At 41.7% G+C, this 13788-nt stretch overlaps 1 protein-coding gene across 1 annotated transcript in view; it reads right to left on the bottom strand.

Moving 5' to 3' along the window:
- Window positions 1-13788, bottom strand: part of ngfrb (nerve growth factor receptor b) — a 37787-nt gene extending 23999 nt beyond the window's left edge. Inside the window, exons 1-3 of the mRNA XM_008283577.1 lie at window positions 13450-13788; window positions 9284-9425; window positions 445-801 (exon numbers count right to left, since the gene is read on the bottom strand). Coding sequence (XP_008281799.1) covers window positions 445-801; window positions 9284-9425; window positions 13450-13503 — 553 coding nt within the window. The 5' untranslated portion in view covers window positions 13504-13788. The remainder of the gene's footprint in view (window positions 1-444; window positions 802-9283; window positions 9426-13449) is intronic.

Genomic DNA, 13788 nt, shown 5'->3' with positions numbered 1-13788 from the left:
TAAATATCCCATAGAGCACAATTCCTTGTTTTTGTTCCATATAGGGGTATAAATGTGAGATTGTGATGATTTTGTACGCTAAAGGTAAAAGAAATATTCTCACATTTCAGGAAATATGCTTACTATGCCTAACCTAACCTATGAGACGACCACACATAGCTTCATTTTTACTGTATATGTTAGAACTAGCGTCAATCTATTCATTTAACTAACTGTATTTCCTACAATGTCAAAGTTTTGCTTAAACTTCGCTCATTTGCACTGCTGCAAGAATTCGTACGACATACATTTTGTGGCCAACAAGCCAAATACACATGCTGGAACATTTCACCTTGGCCGATATTCGTGCAGATGATTTGTTATTAAGTATATAAGCACCTTATTCTGACAGGACATGCAGGTACTTTATGTTCTTTACTGTGAAAATATGAGCCTGTGTCTTACCTTGACAAACTGTATCACTGACAGGGGTGCAGGCCTGCAACACCTCCTCGTCATCGCAGGTGGTGCAGGGGATGCAGGGATCTCGGGAACTCTCCTGGTCCGAGTAGGTGTCCGAGGTGCACTCCTCACACACCGTGTCGTGGTCGAGCTCGCAGCTCAGCAGCATTCCCTGGCCTTCAGGGCATTTGGTGCAGGGTTCACACAGCTGAGATATTTCATTCAGGTAGTAGCCATATTTGCACACGCAGACGGCGTCGTTGGAGTCGGTGCAGGGCGTGTCCATGCGGTACAGACCTGTACACTGGGTGCACGGCTGACATTTCTCTGTGTGGCTGAAGGTTTCTGAGAAGGTTTCGCCTAAAAGAAGGGAAGAGAGAAACGGATGTTAACGTTTTTAACTGTCCAAGAGATGAGTGCTGTTTCTTTAATATCCCGTAGAGATCATTTACAGCATATGGACCATATTCCGTCATGGCTGGTGTAAAACAAAACACATCTCAGCAAGAAATCTTTTTTTTGTTTGTTTTCAGATGGGTATTTAAATGCAACAATGGGTTTCTCATTTTAGAGATTTGTGTTAGTCAAATACCCATATAAAAAAATAGAAACGAGACAGTTCTGGCAAAAAAAAATGCTACAAAAAAGTGAAAGAACAAAACAGCAATATTCCAGCAGCTGAGGCACCAAAATTGTACCCCCCAAAAAAAGATAATAACCTTCTCATAAAAAAACATAATTTCCAATAATAATATTGATTATTATTATTATTATTATTATTTAGATAAGACATGCATTTATCTCATCTCAACTGTCCCATTTCAATGAAAGTAAACACAAAACCTTCCTGCATTAAGCCACTTCATGCTCCTATTCTGCTTATTTTAACTTCCACCCAAAAGTCTCTCTGTTTTGGTAGAAGTCCCAGTCAGACTGGACCGATTGTGTTCTTTGAACAGTTAGCTTGAGACAGAGGATATTGTAATTTACCTCTGTCTGGAAGATTTTCCCTTTATTTTTACATGTTTTGAAGGTTGCATTTTTATTTTAGTTGTAGAGTTTATAAAAGTGTCTAAATAAGTATTTAAAATCTGTTTTGAACAACACTAGTCACACCTTCTTAGATGATACTTTGTTTCTTGTTGTTTTGAAATGCATTTTAGATTTTCTAAAATGTTTTAATGTATTTTGTTTTGTCAAGAAGTTTAATTAGTAAGCATGTTGTTTCTCATCATGGAAACAGCTGGCTTCTCTTCCCAACAGTGGATTCAGTTTTCTAAAATTACACAGGAATGTAGCTTTCGGGTCATTTCCCCATGTGCTTATGCAGGTGCAAAGAGGTCATTCAGAAAAAGAAACGATTCCGAGAGCACGCACAAGCAGCAACCACAACATCTGTTTCGAAAGTATTTTTTTTTATGATTATGAACATCATTACATCACCTATGTTTCATAAATGGTTTGTGTACCTGCAAGACTTCCTAGGACAGATATATCTGCAAAGGGCGCAATCAATATTGCATGTTTTATGGAATTGTATTTCGGCTGGATAGAGAACTGGGAAACACACTAAATTATGCAACAGACCCATTTGTAAGAGCAGCAGCCTCTGTGTGTGTGTGTGTGTGTGTGTGTGTGCGTGTGTGTGCGTGTGTGTGCGTGTGTGTGCGTGTGTGTGCGTGTGTGTGTGTGTGTGTGTGTGAGGGAGGTAGGCGATAGACTGTGAAAGTATGACCTCAAAATAAATCTCTGCAACAGAGTGTGTGCAAATTGTGAACAAGCATATTCTGTGGGCAAAAAGGCCTAAATATTCTTTTGTTCAGCCTCTGACTGGTTAATCGGCTGCTTTTCTTTGTCTAATGTGATGATAAACTTAATCTCTTAAGTCTTTTAATGTTAGTTTAAGAAAGCCGTATAATCCGTTGCGACAATGTTGATTGTTAAGACATCGCAAAGGGCGTTTTTCACTCGTTTCTTCTTGTGGGATTAATCAAGAAAATAATCTGTAGAATGATCAACAATGAACGCAATCAGTAAGTGCGGCCCAACTTTAAATTAAGCTAAACTAGAGTATTTACTGTTAAAGTGGGAGAGTCCCTCTTTAATCTAAACTGGTGCTGCAGCTACTATTTTAATTGGTGATTAATCTGCTCATTATGCCTTTAACTAACTGTTTTCTCAGTAAAATGTCAGAAAACAGTAAAAGAAACATCAATCACGATCCTCCAGAGCCCAAAGAATATCTTTGCACTATTCAGAATCTTGAAACATTTGATATATTGTCATTTAAACCTGCAAATATTCACATTTCTGAAGCTCATGTCAGATTATAATCAGGATTTCTTTCTATCAAAATTGTTGTAAATTATGATAATTTCAGTTTTTCTTTCAGCTCTAACCTAAACTAAACTAGTGTGTGGTAGGAGACAGGAGGCTGTTGGCATGCAGTCTCCATGTAGACCCTCTGCAGCTCAGTGTCTCATAGCGTATCAGGTTTTGGGTCTGCGTCACCGGCCCACCAACCACGGTGGACGCTCTGATGATGCAGAGATTAAAACAGAGATGAGGAGAGATAGACACCGAGACAGAGACACAGACAGACGGAGAGAAGAAAAGAAAAGCAGCCACTGTGTCATTTGAGATGAATCCGTGTGTGCAGTTCTGTCTTGAACCAATGGTGTCAAATGTGGGTTCTTCACATTTTTGTTTAATTAGACGTGGACTGAGCGTCGTCTCTTCTAGTCTACGTGGGCCCGTTGGCGTCCACTCTGTGCTGTTACCCCCCACGGCGTTATGTCCTGCAGCATCCTCCCTCCCTCCCATCAAACACACACTCAGACGAGCCCCTCTCCCCCCTCCTCATGAGTGCTCTCAGAGCCATTATCATAATGCCATCCATCAATAATGCAAGTCAATACATTAATAACACTAGCCTGCAGCAGGGCGGGAGGAGGGGGGGAGGGGAGTGCAAGCGGTCTTCTCCTGGCTCAGCATATCATATCATAGCAGTACTTTTGCTGCTGCTCAATCCCTCGCTTTGTTTTCGACACCCATAAAAGGACTCCTGACTTTATCCGCTCAGGCTACTGCGCAGCATGTGGTGTGTGTGTGTGTGTGTGTGTGTGTGTGTGTGTGTGTGTGTGTGTGAGTTTTCCTGGACATGTTTGTACGTGTGTGTCTCTATGAGCCATTAGCTGCTGGCTGAGAAGTTCGACTTGTCTCCGTTCCAGCTGCACAGCTCTACTTGTTCTGTTTCATCTCCATTTATCTGCTCATTCATCCAAACTCCTTCATGAGTTTCGGCCGGCCGTCCTTTTTAGCACCTCAGCCAGGCCCCTGATAGCTCTCTGTGCTAAATGAAGCCTGGACGCTGTGTGGAAAAACCACAATCTGTATAAATGGATGCTTGTGCAATGAGAAGCAATCAGCTGTGGGCAATACGCCTGAAACAACATATGCGAGGACATATGGTTCACGGAACTCGATGTTAATGGAGAATTAGATTGGAAGATTGTCAGAAATAAAATGTTTCTGTCACATTAATTTTTCTACCTCAGATGAAAACATAAATACTACAAAGGCCAATATATATTTCCATTGTTATAGTTCATGAAATAGATACTTAAAACAAACCTCTCTTGGTGAAAATCCCAACTTTAACCCTTTTAATCTACAGTCATAGACTTTTTGATGAATCCGATCCTTCACTGTTGCAGATGTTTGCTTTTCACTGATAACAGAAGCAGGTTTACTGCTACAAGATCTTTAAAATCTTTCAAACAAAGGGCTTTTAACTTCCATGATATAATGTCAATCAGAGATCGAGGAGAATTGGGCTGATCGAGGCTAATTGTCGACATTCAGCTGGGTTCTGGCAGTGGTTCACTTTCAGTGAGCCCGTTTTGGCCCAATAAGAGGTACCAGTTTAGGTCCGTTTTGGCTGAGAATTGGCAGGTACTCACATTCAGATCAACTATGGATCACGTGTGGTGACCTGAATTTAGACAAGATACAAAACTGGTTGAGTTTTAGCAAAAGTATTTGGGCTGCTGTACTTGGACCGATCCTTTGGCGTCAGTAGCCTGTTTTCCGACGCTGGAACATGCACACTGTTCTAGGACAGCCTGAACTTTTGTGCCTGTTCTGACTGCAAGAATAAACCCTGCAGAAGCTCATCCAGGGCCATTTTGGGGGGTACCTATCCAGGGTGGGTGATCCTGAGTGGCTCCTACATCCTGCTGTGCAGGTCTTAATGCTAATTGGTTAAAACTGGAGAAGGCAACTGCTGATTGGGTAAACTCAGAGAGCACAACAAGCGCCATTGTTCTGTACTATCGACGTCCTTGTTGAGTAGCTGTCTTCTCCTCTCAAACATCACCATCAACAGCGGAAATTTCACCATATTGACTAACATAATAAACCTCCATTGTTCAATTACCCCTGTGCTGACAGAAGTAGAGTTGGGTCCAGTAAGTAATATTTGTCATCGCGTTGGGACACTCAGAGTTGGTGTCACTAGTGTCAGTTGAAGCTGCCGGATCCTGCACCGCAATGCAAACAGAAAGACTGAAGGAGATGATTACGGGCTGTGAACGTTGGTGCCACCTCACGCCAAGTTCCTGCAGTGGAAAGTCACCTATTTATACCTGTAGCTGGGCCAAGTCATTTGTTCTGGTCCCCAGGATTTGGACCAGTATGGGACCAAACAATTTTGGCACCTTGGGGCCCCACGTGCAAAACATATAAATAAAGAGACTGCATCGGTTAAATTAAAGCTAGTTGATCCTAATATGTTGTAAGTATGATCAAGAACAAGTACGACCCAACTGCTATTCCAGAGTTAATGGATGCCTATCATTGTAACGTGATAAGATTAGGATTAAGTTAAAGATAAAATAAGATTAGGATAAGATCAAATAAGATTAAGATAAGATCAAATAATATTAAGGATAAAATAAGATAAATGTATCTTAATCTTACCACAGCTTTACTGTTTGTATTTTAGCGTGGTTTTAGTTTTAGCATTACAAGACAAAATGCTTTTGGATAAGGACTGACCAAAATGTTTGGCAAAGTTATCCTGTGATTTTAGCGTCTTTCAGTCTAATAATACATCACAGCTTCAGGATTAGGTTTGGGATCGGGCCTGACTACCACAGTGCCGAAAAACCACACAGTAGATGTGCTTGTTGTGAAGGGGACTTTCTGTATCTCCACAAATAATTTGTGAAACTCCCTTGGGAAAAATATTAATGCTGGATCATGTTACTTCTGTAAACTTGTTAGCCAAACATGCAAACATTGGCAGCTTACATAAGAACAGACAAACACTCCCTTTAATCAGCATGTTTTGTTACTGATTCTTTGCTTCTGAAGAGGATAAAAAAATAAATAAAAGCCTTACCAATCACTCTTCAGGGCAGGAGTAGAGAATGATCAAATGACAGGTCTGGGGATTAATAACCAAGCTGTAAACAAGTTGTTTACATGCTCCATCCACCTGCATTACAGATGTAATCACTATGTTTGATGTGTTCTTAAAATATCTTTACAATGACGGGCAGCTATCTGTGTTGCATTTGTCTGTGAGTGAGTGCAGAGCCTGTCTGGTCTCATGACAGTTTTGAGAGGCTGCTACTGTCTGTTTGTTCATGTCTGAGCAGAACAAGCACCATAAGACTGATAATTATCATCGCTGGAAACCTCTGTGTTGTGCAATTGAAAGCTGCAACGTCAAAGACACCCGTAGTAAAAATCATTTTGAGCCTAAAATATCCGTTTTTATACAAGTAGAGCTGAAGATAATTTACAGTCTTAATGCTTCTATATGTGGCAACCATATGTTTTCAAGGTGTAACTCTTCAGCTGAGAATCACTTTTAAAAGCGTACATCATTCCAAAGAAGCCCGACCAGTACAAATAAATAATATCTCCTTGGCCACATTCTCTGACTTCTCTCATGCCCTGAGGACTTAATCATTTTCTGACTGCGGGGCTCCTTGGCTCACGGTTCGCCATCCTTCACTGACCCATTGAGGTTTACAGCTACTTCCTGGCCTGGACGCAGGACAGTCATGGAATTCTTACAAGGAAAACTCTGGGAACAGAGCAGGAGCTGGCTGTGAACCAACCTCGGCCACTTCAAGCTCAAGCTGACCTTTGAGCTCACACTAAAAAACCTTCAATGCGTTTTCCCTTCACTCCAGTAGAAATGCGCCTCACAGACCTGAAATATCTTCTCAAGCTCTTCAGTTACAGCTTCATGTTTATTAAATGTAAATCTACAGTGCCTACCATCTCTATCGCTGTGACACGACCACTTATCTAGTGCTTGAAATATCTCCGCTGCAGTTTTTTTTGTCTGTGACAACGCTTGGAGCCGATCCTGCTCTGGTATCCTCTCAGCATCTCTGTCCTCATAAAGTCTTTCTGCCCGACACAGATTCTCTCCCTACATGGTTAAGGTCAAGATGAGGGCAGCGATGGTGGAAAACAGTTATGTCTGGCATCTAGTTTACTTCCAAACAGGCAGCTGAATCAGTCTAACGTTACACATTAGGTACTTCAATCTGCATAATAATCAGGAAATAACACAGATGTTTTACATCAATAATAGTGAAGGCCTCAGATGCACTGCTGAACACCCACATTTGTTATTCTTTAATCTGATCCAAACCAATGTTGAGCTCTGTTATGTTGGGAAATCAAGCAAACTGTGCTCTATTTTAGCAGCATGACATGACTCTAGGGATGGTTGTACTGTATCAGTCAGTTAGTTGGTCCAACACTGAAGTCCAAGCTGATGTATCAAGACAAATGCTCTTAAAGTCAGAGACCCTAAGGATGGTTATCAAGGATTTTGGTGATCCTTGGATTTTTCCTCAAGTAGCAACCTGAAGATTAAAGTTTTATACATTTTTTAAAAATCCCCAAATCTTCTCAACAGATTGGTGAAAAATCTGTCGCATAACTTCACCACTTCCAGACAATGATGACCCCTGATTTTAGTTTTCGCACCCCATGAGGTTGTTTTTTTAGTTAAAACAAAATGTCTGTTTGGATGGACTGCAGTGAAATTTGGTTCATACTTTCACAGTGAGCTCCTGATTTATCATGTAGGGGTATTATTCAAATACCTGCAATGCTAATGAGATTCCCATCAGTCTCTGCTGCGTGTTTATTATGGCTCATAAACATGCATTAATATGCTGATAAACTGAGAGTATGACCATAGTAAATGTTACCTGCTCCACATCAGCGTGTTAAAAATGTCATTGGAACCATGTTAGCGAGTAAATGGTATTTCAAAACAGCCCTAAAGAACCTATCTTACAATTAGAGCATCTCTCTAGTGTTAGATTCAACCTCTAAAACCTCATCTCTCTGTAACACAGCCACACATGTAGATGTTTTTTCCTGAAAATAATCCCTCCTAGTCTTAAAATGGTTTACCTGTAATCCTACAGTGTTACTTCCTCTAGAATATGCAGATCTATGAAGCCCCCATCATCTCTCTCCACAACCCCAACCCCACTCACTGCAGCTCAGGAACACCAGCTCACTGATTTATCTATTCCTGGTAAAACCGAGTCAGAAAAAGAATAATGATACAGAAAGCTCCACCCCACCAGTTGACAGGATGGTTCTTTAGGTTTATTACGTATGAGATCCTGAAAGTCTGAATCAGTGTTTCTGAGATGGTCATCAGTACACTGGAGTTTCATGGTGGAAATGACGGCTTATTTTGCTCATGGTATGTCTTCTAACATGTAAAAATACACAATGTGGTCATTTTAACAACCAGTAAAAACCTGATTTGACCAGAGAAAGACACAGTGTAGTAGCTCGACCTATCTCCAAAGCTGTGTCAGTATTGAAGAATAGTCTGGCTGTACTCATTATCACTCTGCTATAGGGAGAAAAAAATGCTCTGACTTGTTTGTATTCACCTAAACTAATCACAACCACACTAGGCGGCACTAAGCCTCTGCAAAATAGGCTCAATGAGGGAACCTGTGTTGCTGGACCGTGCTCAGAAAATGAACCTTTTGAACTTATGAACTTATGGTCAAACATGTAAGAAAATTTCTGTTAGATAAAAAATGCTGTAAATATATTGTTTGTTGTTCTGTACGATCATTTGCTGAAAGAGCCAAGCAAGGCTGCCTTAATGCGCGATCAAAGCTTGCCGCTTTTGTGCGAGGTTGTAATTATAACAATAATATAAAACTAGCTTCTGCAGTTTCTCAACCATGTAACAAAAGGCTTCACAAAAGGAATAATAACAGCATTTGTTGTTGTTTTCAATAGCAAGGAAGATTTTGAAATGGTAACATGCAAATAGGGGTGGAGAGGGGAGAAAGCCATGTGAAATATGCAACCAATGGCAGGCTTAAACCTGCAGACTAACTGTACAGCAACCTAACAAAGCTACTAATGTCATGCTAATAGAAGGTAGTGTCACAGAAACTACACAAAGCTATTATTATGTCAAGAATAAATGACTGCTGATGGTCTAGCAGAACGATTTTGCATACCAAATCTATTTTTTCAGCGCCATTGCTGTGATTTACAATCCTGTGTCTTCTCCAGCGACAGCAAGGACAGCAGACGATTTGTATGTAGAGGAAATAACATGAAACACTAAATCACCATCACTGCTCATCAGACCAGAGCGCTAAATATTTGACATACTCACATGACGCAGCTCCGTCGTTAATGTTTAAACACACACATGGGCTTTTATATATTACCATTGTGCATTTTTGTCCATCAAACAGTCTTTGCCCATCTGTATGTGTGAATGTAAGTCCACAAACAGCTTTTTTTTTGTTATACTCACTGTCAAGGCACGGAGAGCAGACTGTCTGTGTGGCTCCACATGGTTTGACGACACCCTCGCCGGGCTGACACTGCTTGCAGCATTCTCCACTGGTCGTATACTGGCCCGACAGACACTTCTCCTTATTGGCCAGAGCCCCAACCTGCCGATGTACAGAAAGGTAAAGCAACATGACATTTACATCCAACAGCAAACATAAGGTTGTCAATACAAAAAGACAAAAATGACTATATTTATCATCTACAAAGAACCAAACAGCAAGCATCGTCTCAATCGAAGCAATGTGAACCATTGTGCTATGTGAGAAGTTCAGATAAAGAGTGTCTTTCTTTCATTTGGACCATTTTTGGAGGCTGGAAAGAGCTAAAACAACGAGTATTTCACGAGAAAAGGCAACAGAAAGAAAGCAAGAACAATACTCTGTAAAGCAGAAATCATTCTTTTCTTACTTCCTTTTTTTAAATCATCTTGTATTCCAGTACGTTTATTTTGGACTCACTAACCCAATGCTTCCCAGTTGATGGAGTCATGAGCCTGCAAGAGGTCAGCAAGATGAATTTAAACAGTTGTGAGATGATTAATGAGATAGTTACACTAAATTTCCCATTTTCCAAAGTCTTCTATTTTCTATGCTTTTGTGAAATACCAGAAATAATTTCCTTATCTGGCTTCTAAAAGCATCCAAATGAAACAATCTGCAGAACAAAACTCTGTCTCTGGCTGAACTGCTAACAGTCTGTAGACACATGAAACCTGTAACATGAGGTCACGACAAGGCACGGCTTTGTTTTATATGATCACATGCCAGAAAGGTTGGGAAACCACAACTTTAGTCACTTAAGACTCATTTTAGCCGTAACACAAATACTGCATGTGCATGTGTGAAGTTGCAGTAATGAAAGCAAACAAAATCACACATCCAGACCAGGAGTAAAGCTGGTTTTCGCTACATTCTTCAAACCTGTTGAGAGCTTTATCTCAGCTGTTGACAGGTGCAGATGTTTGTGCTTGTCTCTGCTTATGCATAAATGCATGAGAATGTGCACACACTTGCATGCTCATGCCCAAGCCTGGTTGTGTTTGCATGTCCTCCCTACTGTGCGTGGCATTTACCATTATATCGTACTAAATCTTTCCTTTCTCACGCCAAGTCTTTGTTTTTTTATCTTCCGCACGCCTTGATCTCCAAAGCAAACGGCGATAAAAGCAGCGATTGCCCTCTGACACCGAGGAGCGGCCTGTCTTTCATTCTCTGCAGAATCGCGAGGAGGGGTTGTTTTAGGCCATCATTTATGAAGTTAGGATGTCCCGCTGTTGGGCGTCTTTGACAGACAAGCGTCAGATCAAAGGTCAAAAGAAAACTCTATCTTAGACTTGTTTGAATCATTTGAAAACTACCAGAAGCAGGATTTTGAGGGTACATCTGAGTCACTTTCCTCTTAGGTGAGGCACATTTTTGCCGACTGACTGTTACACATTTATCAACACAGTCTGACGGTGTGCGACCACATGTGGGTATGTTGAAATTTGTGTGAAGGAGGTGCACTCGGCATAAATCGTCAGGGTTCAGGTGTGTGAGGAATGTTGCTGACAAGAGAGAGGAGCTCTACAAAACGTCAAGTGTCCCTTCAGGCACCTCTGAGTCAGCTGGCAGATAATGTTCATGTATGTGTGGTTGTGTGTGTGTGCATGCGAGTGTACACACTCTCTCTTGTCCTTGATGGTGTCATGGCTCATTCACCTTTAAGTCTTTGGTATTCAGTTCTCTGTGCTGCCCATGTTTGAGAATGTGACTTCGCGGGGCGACTTTTCACGCCTGATGATATCAAAATATTCTGCAGCTTTATCACCTCAAACTGATAAGAAACAAAAACCCACTCTGTAGGAGGTCCATCTGTTCCGTCTGTCCTCTAGAGGTGTTCGAGGATCTCTGGTCTCACCCAAATGTGCACTAAAATGGTTTTCATTTGTGTTTGAAAAGTCAACATTTGAGTTGTGATGATTTTCCCTGTGCAGCGATTTTAAACATTTAAAATGCCTCTTTGACCTTCCTCAACCTCACGCTTGCCTTACGCAAAAAGTGTTCATTTAAAGAGGATTCACTGAGCACTCTTCCTTTCCCTGCTTCCCCTGATCTGCCCCCTTTACGTACTGCGCACGCCCATCCACATTCACACATTTGCACAAGCGCATTAACAACATCGCATGTGAACAAACCTGTTCCAAAATGTCTAATTGGCACTTTTGAAATGACTCCAAGTTTCAGCTTTTAGCGTCTGCTTTTTTTTTTTTTTCCTTTTGACCCTCTTCTAGCTCCGGGTGTGGGCGCAACAGCAAACTGTCTTAATGACCCAAAAACTGAAATTTAAGTGCATCCCTAATGTTTGTGAACTTGTGAAAACAGATGTGATTGGAGCAAATAGCTTGCGGAATTGAAAAAAAAAAAAGAAAGATGCAGAGCGTTCAGCAAGTTGTAGCTCGACCTGCACGTTTCCTATTATTAGTTGTTAGATGGGACTTTGAGCAGTTGCCCTCTTCAACTCTTGTCGGCTAATCTCCCAGAAGCAAGAGGCAAGATGATCACACACGCAAATGCAAGTGCAGAAGCATCTGGACGCACGACTTCAAGCGCTACCACCAATCTTACTAATGCTCCAGTCAATTTTCAGTTGGAGGCACTTAACCTCTGGACCTCAGCTGTCAGCACTTGTTAAGCCATTAGAGTTCCACTAAACCAGCCTTCCTACTAAGCTGGGCCTAATTTTAATCAGGACATGGCTCCTCAACTGTTGTGGGCACCACTGGAGGTGACAACAAAGAGCACTGAGTCGTCATCTCCTTGTGAAGTGAGAGGAGGGGGCAGAGAGACGGAAATAAAGAAGAGAGTGATGTGAGTATGAAGTGAAAGTAGGAGAGGAAGAGTGAGGATGAGGGGGGGNGGGGTTCAGGCTCTATCAATATTACATGTGCTGAGCCAGCAGAGGATGCATGCCCATCGGAGGGAGCAGCTGTCATGTATCAGTGATGCGGCCTGCTCCAAAACCAGGACCTTGACAAGCTCACGGCACTGACTGACCGCGTCCTGTCTGATTTAAGGCGCTGAAAAAAAAACCCATATAAAACATTTCCTTCCTGGGCCTGCATGGCCTCAAGAGAATTACAGATAAATCAGTGAGATTAAAAAACTGTGACTCTCCAGAGTTTCCATGCATCCTCTTAAGATTTCTCTTGTTGATTTCTACTCTTCCTCTCATGTGTACAAGTCGTCCTTGTATCTCTCTCACTCTGCGTCTGCTTCCCTCTCCTGTATGCGTGAACGGCGTTTTCCAGATCTTTATGGTGGTCGGCTCAGTTCCTGTCTGGAATTTGAACCTGGAAGTTGCTCCTCCTGGATCACACTGCAAATCTACCAGGTTGCTTTTCTACACACATAACATCTATTGCACAACCTGAAAGAAGAACCTCTCCTCAGTTTCCCCCGTGAAGCTTTTTGTTGAAATGTAATCAAAGATCTGTGGACAGAATGTGTCCTGCTGCACATCCCATCAGTCAAATCTGTAAATTGTGGCCAATCAAACACACCAAACTATTAAATTCACAAATCCTTCCATCCTATAACACATGTCCTATTTGTGAGCTCCTCCACTGCGACACTGTTATTGTCCTGCTGTCTGTAGAGCCACATGTAACTGAGAAGGGTGGAACTACAGATCCAGCAACTGGAGCTATAGAGTATCAACCTGAATGGCTGCTGCATACATCCGCTCTGCTTTACACTGACAAGCCAGAACTGAAGTCAGGACAGGTGCAAGAACCCGGACTCTTAACTTTCTACACCTAAAACATCTATTTTATGAGTAATGCACCAAGAGGAGACAAAAATATAAGCTGCCATACAATAGGTTTACGTCCAAATCTCAGCATGATGCAGGGAAACGCGTAAAGCTCTACAGGGAAAGTTTCCTGTCAAAAAATAAAAGGCACAAAAAGCTGAAAGGAAAGAAAATCTGTAATAAACTTTCTTACAAACTCTCACCGCGTGTTAGCCGCTCGTTAGGTTGGTGCGTAATTGCGCAGCGTCCTCTCCGCACAGCGTGACGGGACGAATGTGTCCAAGTGAAGTTTAAGGCAAACATTTGACACACGTTATGTAAGAAGCTACTCACCACTCCGAGTAACACTGCCATGAAAGCCGAATTCATCCTGTATCTCCTTTGCATCTTTTCCAGGGGGGGGTCAGCGGTCGGATGCAAACGCGGGAGGATGCGGATCTCAGTGACTCCGAGGTGAAATAAACTCGGCTGTCATCGTTGCGTCTTGTTTTTATTTTTTTGTCGCGATTCTTTTTGGTTTTAGCGTAATTACAACAACAAAAAAATGTCCAAGTAGTTGCTCGCTGTCAAGTGGAATCAGTCAGTCCTTAAACACAATCCAGTCAGTGAGTAAAACTCGCTGAGATTCACTCATTGGATTTTTCGCCTGTGTGCGCTTATTGCAACTGGGCT

This window comes from Stegastes partitus, unplaced genomic scaffold (assembly GCF_000690725.1).
Source record: "Stegastes partitus isolate 25-593 unplaced genomic scaffold, Stegastes_partitus-1.0.2 Scaffold320, whole genome shotgun sequence".
Taxonomy (NCBI): Eukaryota; Metazoa; Chordata; class Actinopteri; family Pomacentridae; genus Stegastes; species Stegastes partitus.
This window is presented reverse-complemented; position numbering and strand designations above follow the sequence as displayed.